Source organism: Culex quinquefasciatus, chromosome 3 (assembly GCF_015732765.1).
Source record: "Culex quinquefasciatus strain JHB chromosome 3, VPISU_Cqui_1.0_pri_paternal, whole genome shotgun sequence".
In the NCBI taxonomy this organism is placed as follows: Eukaryota; Metazoa; Arthropoda; class Insecta; order Diptera; family Culicidae; genus Culex; species Culex quinquefasciatus.
In genome coordinates, this window is record NC_051863.1 from 68489124 (window position 1) to 68495797 (window position 6674).

The 6674-nt window shown below is 43.8% G+C and overlaps 1 protein-coding gene and 1 long non-coding RNA gene across 3 annotated transcripts; both read left to right on the top strand.

The window, feature by feature from the left end:
• The first annotated feature begins 1094 nt into the window (after positions 1 to 1094).
• On the top strand, positions 1095 to 2208 carry LOC119770018. Its single transcript, XR_005278619.1, has 2 exons — positions 1095 to 1219; positions 1287 to 2208. It is a non-coding gene; the product is annotated as an uncharacterized LOC119770018 (long non-coding RNA).
• Positions 2209 to 4235: 2027 nt separating this feature from the next.
• On the top strand, positions 4236 to 6014 carry LOC6051286 (tetratricopeptide repeat protein 1). 2 transcript variants are annotated; one of them, XM_038264065.1, is made up of 2 exons: positions 4236 to 5061; positions 5483 to 6014. In XM_038264065.1, the coding sequence occupies exons 1-2, from the start codon at positions 4454 to 4456 to the stop codon at positions 5802 to 5804; spliced, it is 930 nt and encodes a 309-aa protein (XP_038119993.1). In that variant the 5' UTR covers positions 4236 to 4453; the 3' UTR covers positions 5805 to 6014. The 2 variants fall into 2 exon arrangements, with proteins under 2 accessions (XP_038119993.1, XP_001867750.2); XM_001867715.2 differs by having other exon boundaries at positions 5504 to 6014.
• The last annotated feature ends 660 nt before the right edge of the window (positions 6015 to 6674 follow it).

Consider the following 6674-nt stretch of genomic DNA (forward strand, 5'->3'; position numbering starts at 1 on the left):
ATAAAAGTTTATATAACTCTGGAAATTCTACATACAACTTTTCTAAACTTAATTTTGCAAACTTTTAATTCAACTAAATGTCAATATATTACCATATAATTAATAAATAAACATTTTGGAGTGGGTATAACACCGTTTTGGGGGTATTTGTATCGATAGAATAGATTTTTCGTTGGAATTTCGTACCAACCCGGAATTACGTCATAGGAAAATCCGCCGGCATCCGAACCGGTCCACGATTCACAAGTCAACCTATGTGGAATCGGAAAGGGCATAAAATTTCCGATCTTTTGATACCCATACATTTAGGTTTTCTATAAAACCCACGTTTTTAAATACTCTCTGTTCTCTGTGCCTATTCTAGATCTGCATGAGTTTGCAGTATTGCTGAATAAAAGTCTACAAACAAATTCTTATTTTATCTGGCAACTCGCTACAGATTTTTTGTTCTGCAATTGGCACGAAAGGGTTAAATAGAGCTATCTAAGCCCGATCTCACACACACTAGCACACCATTTGTTTTGCTGGCTGGTACAAAATTTAACCTCACTTTTTTTCGTGTACGTACACGCAATACATGCGCACGTAGATAACTCTATTTGTTTTGACAGTTTGTGCAAAACGTCAACCACGCAAATGACATTGCGAATAGAAAACGGACCAAACAGCTGTAGAAGGAATTCAAGCAAAACATTGTAAAAGGTTCAAAGTCCATTTTCAAAACATTGAGAAAATTGAGGATGAAGTTTGGCGAACGTATTTTAAATCCTAATTCAAGAGAATAAAGATTATCTAAAAGATTATTCACTAAAATGATGGAAAACTATCACGACTACAATGTCTTGTACTTAGAATTATCAAAAAAAAATCTTTTATTCGAGAAAATTGCTATAAAAGCAACATAGACCCTGACAAAAATATTTTGCACCGTGGAGAGAGAGTTGGCCCTTTGCATTTTTGGTCTTTTGAAAACAGTGGAAGTTTCACTTTCCATTTTGGCCCCTGGCCTAACACGATTTCAGATTGTTTTTGTTTATGCTTTGTTTTTTCAGCCCGTGGCAAAACAGGCCAAACCAAAACAAATTTCAGTCTCCTTTTGGCCTTTTGCAGTAAACTTAATTTTTCAACGTTTTAAACAGTCTTTTGACTGATTTTTGTGTTGGATTTCACCTTAGATGGGTGAAATATTAGTGGTTCGCAACCGTCGGAACAACTGAAGGTAAGTCTTGTTGAATTTAATATCCTGCTGAATGCTGTTTTAACTTTGCTGAAAAATCGCGTTTCAGAAACAATCGAAATCTCGGTGGAGACCAAAACGACACCTGTAGCGAAGCAACGGTCCAGTTGGCTCAAGCTGGACGAACCAGTCAAGGTGAATTGTCCGACGAGTTCAGAAGAGGAAATAGAAAGTTTGGAATCAGCTCCGAACAACGTGCCGACATATGTTCGTGCCGTTTCAAAAAATGGTCAGAGTGTTACACGAGCCCGATCGTCATCAGCACTCGACATTTTGCCTGGTGGTTTTGGACATCATCGGCTGGGCTAAACTTTGCGGGGTTGGTTCACCTGATTTACATTGTTGCTGCCGGGTTAGCGGTAGACGTCCGCCGGTGAGTGCGGCCGCAGTTTTTCCTCCGTGAAATAGTTGAAGAGCGGGGACATTATTGACCAGTGTACCTTCGGATCGGAAGTGCTCAATCAACGGGCGGATTGTAACCGAGATAGTTGAGACGGAACAGTACGGCACGAAATAGCATATCTGAGAATCGCACCTGAGCATTAAAGATGGTGATGGTTTGCCTAATAAATTAATTAACATTTTTATCAATATTTGGAATATACCAGAAATACTGAAATAATTTTTATTTAGAGAAAATCTTTGTTAGTGGAAGAGTTAATTCATCATTTGGGAACGGGTCTTTGCAAGAAGCAGGAACCGGCCGTGGACTCAAGTGAACCAGAAGTGGATCTAGTTCCGTTATAAATGGATTTTGCTGAGTGCTTGAAATATTTAGACAAGCTCGTCGTTTCGTGGGTGATGGTCACGTTTGAGTTGAAGTTTAGAGATGTCTTACGGAACAACGACGGGTAGCATTCGTCAGTTATGCGGCCGGATAGCAAGCAGGAATGTCTGCTTAAGGTTTTCGACCTGGACAGCCGTAAACCGGGACAGTAAATCGGAGATTCCTAGCTTTTTCTAAATAAAAACAAACAGTTATTGTTACTGCTATATAAACAGCTTTATTTAGGACCGCATTTGATCAATAATCAACTATCCTACTACCAACACTCTTCCAACGGATCTAGGTCTGCCTCGAAATGGTCATTAATTGCCGCTTCCGTCCGCTGCTTGTTCCGCTCACTCACGTATTTGAGCAAGCTCATCAAAACGGCAAGCTTTTCCTGAGAAAGTTCAATCGGCTGATCTTTGACCGTTGCCATTTCCGGCAATTCTGGCCGGCGCGCTTCGTCCACGATTTCACCCGCCGAGTCGGAGCGCTCTACTCGCCGAATCTAGGGCGAACTTGCGCCACGAAAGGCGCTTGCGCAGTGCGTGGCACCGTTTGATTCACCCCTTGCGTACGATCTTACCGTAGCCGTAGACCTGGACGTTCGATTCACCCCTTGCGTACGATCTTACCGTAGCCGTAGACCTGGTTGTACTTGGGGGTATTTTTGAAGACGCAAATCAAATTCGTAGGTACAGCTTGAATCCCAATCGGACTTGTACTTGGCTCCCATGGCCAGCGCCTGATTCCGCAGGTTGGCCCGTTCCGGATTTTGAATCCCGCTAATCACGAGCACCACCTTTTCAAACAAATTGTTTAATGACTTGTACGTCACCGGCTTTCGCTTCCGCTCTTCATCTTCTTCCCGATCTTGATCCTTGTCCAACTTTGGCTTCTTGATGTCGGATGTTCTGTCCCGACGGGCAGAGTTCTTCTTCTCCGACGAAGTTTCCGGTTCGTCAAAGAAAATGTTCTTGAACTTGGTCGCCGACGTTGCTCGCGTTCCTCCATGGCGTCCTTTTCACGGTGCTTCCGGACACAATCTTCGGCCAGCTTGTGATCCAGCTTTTCGTTTGGCTTGTCGTACAGCAGGGCGTCCTGGTTTCGGTTCCGAGGCTTTTTCCTTCTCGCCATTGTCGTCAAAGAGTCGTGGCTTCGGCTTTGGCGTGATTTTGGTCATCATTTTGGCTGGTTGTGGAGAGGCCAACGTATTCCGGATGCCCGCCGGCGTCGACGCGTCCCGAATCGTGCCGCCATAGACGTCGCTGCCCTGGCCGGAGTCGTTGTGGGTTAACTCGCGACGAGTTGCGAGTCCACACCGGATCGCGACGCTTTCCAGCGCGCAAATAACCCCGCCGAGCTTCCTCGACCGAACCGGGAAATTCCTCCCGGAGCTTAAACATCCCAAGTTGAAGCATCTTCGGAGGCTCCTTCTTCTGAAACTTCTCCTGAATCTGCTTCTGAAACGCGGCCGGAACCAGCGGTTTGTCCTTCTTCTTGCCCCCAACCAAGTGCAGCATCACAAAAGCAACCCCGTACTGAACCCGACTATTGAACGGCTGCGTACAAATAACCTTCACTAAATTCCACCACTCCTTGGCCTCCGGCTTGACCAGTTCCTTCGCCGTGAAGTATCGCACCCGGCCGCTGTTGGTCAAGTTGCGGCTCTCGATCAGACGGTGGCTACAGAAGCGTCCAGCATCATTTGAGCTGCTTCTGGAAATAAAACATAAAATATCGGTTATCATTCCATTTTATGGTGATCGGTTTCTTTTGATTTTTGTAACAGACTAGACTGCTATCCGACAGAAACATACCTGTTGGTAATCTTACCTAGTAATAAATCAAAATTGCTAACAGGTTCGAATTTTTTTTGTACGTTTTACTTCAATTTTTTTCTACAAAAAAGGCAGCGAGCTAACAACACGAGGCAAAAAACTTTTTTGACAGCAGCCGTTTCATTTTCCATATAGGTCCTCAGAACACAAAGCCCTAACTCAGTTGACCTAATGATGATGTTTATTTACGTTTTCGGCCTCTTGTGGTGGAAGACTAACACGGAGTAATAAACAACAACAAACCAACAACGAATTTGGCCCTTATCAAAAAATTTAATATCATGCAAATTTTGTGAAGTTTTGAGGGATGTTGTATTTTTTATGTGTAAAGTAAGTTATTCTTATGTATTTCAAACAATAATCCGATTTGTTTACATTTTCGACTTAGGACCTTTTACAATGTTTTGCTTGAATTGTTCGTGCGTGAAATTTTGAGGAAAATTTTGTTAGAAAATAGTGAATAAATCTTAACTAAAGTGCGATTAGTGTTTTTACCCAGGAGACTTCTCGTACGCAGCGAACTAAAGAGCACCAATTTCGAGCCTTGTTGGTTGAGTTTCGGATCGACGTCAAATCTGCACAACCGCGAGAAGGAAGTGGAAAAAAATGGAACCCACTTCAAAGGACCAATCCACTGCTGCGACGACGACGACGACGCTGGCGGACACTTCGACCAGCGACGAGGAACGGTTCGAGGACGCGAACGAGAAAGCCGTTGACGAGGTCATCGAGCAGGTCACCGGCCTCAGCATGGGCACATCGCCAAAGACCAACACTTCGTCGTCGTCGGAACAGACGGACAAATTCGTCGACTGCCGCTCGGATCCCGGCTCGGACGAGGAGACTTTAACGGGGAAGGGTTCGGCGGCGGAGGAGAGTTCATCCGGGGAACGCGAGGACGACTACATCGACGACGAATCGCAGCGGGACTTTGAGAAGAGTTTGTCGGAGGAGGAACGGCTGGCTAACAAGGTGAAGGCGGAGGAGCTGAAGGCCCAGGGCAACGAGTTGTTTAAGCAGGGCGAGTACCAGAAGTCGGCCGACATGTACACGGCCGCGCTCCGGATCTGCCCGGTGGATTTCAGCGCCGAACGGTCAATTCTGTACGCGAACCGGGCGGCGGCCAAAACTAAACTCAACTTCAAACCGTCGGCCATTGACGACTGCACCAAAGCGATAGAGCACAACCCCAAGTACCTGAAGGCACTGCTGAGGTAATCATCTTGCTTGATTTGAACATTGTTTTTAGAGAGATTTGCTGTGAGTACATTCCTTAAGCAGCTTTGATTTTTGCGAGACGGATTTTTCCATTATTAATTGTGACTTTGGCTTACAAATATACGCCTTGACCTACAGAACTATATCTGGAACAAACTTATTTCTAAATTGACCGAAGAAAACTTGAAAGACGGACGAAGACATTGTAACGATCCTTGCTAAAATATCTAGAAAAAGACCAATTTGTCTAAGACTGTTTGTTTTCAGCCTAATTGGAAAGCACTGATCATCGAGCAAATCACGCACGCAACTCATCATCACCCCCCACACACTTACCCAAACTCACACACCCACGCGCTTGAAACAAACCCCGGCTTGAGTAACAAAGAACGACCGATGGTACATCGTTTCTTTAAGTATTATCGAATCCACTTCCAGACGGGCCACCCTGTACGAGGAGGCGGACAAGCTGGACGAAAGTCTCGAGGACTTCAAGCAGATCCTGGAGCTGGACCCGGACAACGCGGAGGCGCGGGCCGCCCAGGCCCGACTTCCGCCCAAGATCCAGGAGCGCAACGAGCGCATGAAGGAGGAGATGATGGGCAAGCTGAAGGACCTCGGCAACATGATCCTGCGGCCGTTCGGGCTGTCCACGCAGAACTTTGAGATGAAGCAGGACCCCTCGACCGGGTCGTACTCGATTAACTTTAAGAGCGGTGGCGCCGGTGGCGGAAAATAGTCCTGCGAGGCGGCAAATGGCGCGCGCTGCTGAGAGATGCTTTCTTCTGTGATGGGAGGGAGGGACACACGAGCAATTGGGCTTAGATTTGAATGAGAGATTATGTGTGTGAACGTGAGTGTGTGATTGAGGAACATAAAAATGTGAGTGTTTGACGACGAAACGAAATAATAATAAAGAATCAATCAAGCGAACGTACGAAACCGGTAATTTGGTTATTGTATTGATTTATTGAATGATGACAACAGATCAATAACACCGACCAACAATATTTCTGCACAGGCTCAACTCGAGGAGAAGCATGAACTTTGGGCCCCACACGAGCACTTTAAATTTTTCAAAAAATTAGAAATTCTTAAAGTCTAAAACTAGAAAAACTATTCAATTCAATTCAATTGGTGTTTATTAGAATTTAACAGTTCTGCTCCAGGATGTTACATTTGCAATTCAGAGATTTGGAGAACCTTTCAACTGAGATCAATTCATAAGCCTTTACAGGGAGGGTACATGTTTCTATGTTTAGATGTTGCTAGCTGCGTGCTCTTTTAGGGAAAATAAATTTTGAGAAAAAAACCCTAGATCAACTAGAAAAACTAAAATTAATAAATTATGCATATTTTTTTTCTTGAATTCTTAAATTCTCAAACTCTTAAATTCTTTAATTCTTAAATTCTTTAATTCTTAAATTCTGGAAGAAATATAGTTTTTGATTGTTATAATTTCGAGGTTTTCGTAAATTTGTAATTACGAATTTCTATATTGCCGATTTTTTAAACTTTTGAAATTTCGACTTGTACATTCGTTTAGAATTTGAATATTTTGAGCTATTGAATTTATAAAAAAAATATATTAAAATTATTATTCAATTCT

Excerpts from the sequence above, each read along its gene's own strand:
- LOC6051286 (XM_038264065.1), top strand. The coding sequence starts at position 4,454 with ATGGAACCCACTTCAAAGGACCAATCCACTGCTGCGACGACGACGACG. Across the intron at positions 5,062-5,482 it reads TACCTGAAGGCACTGCTGAG|TATTATCGAATCCACTTCCA; the intron begins GTAATCATCTTG and ends CGTTTCTTTAAG.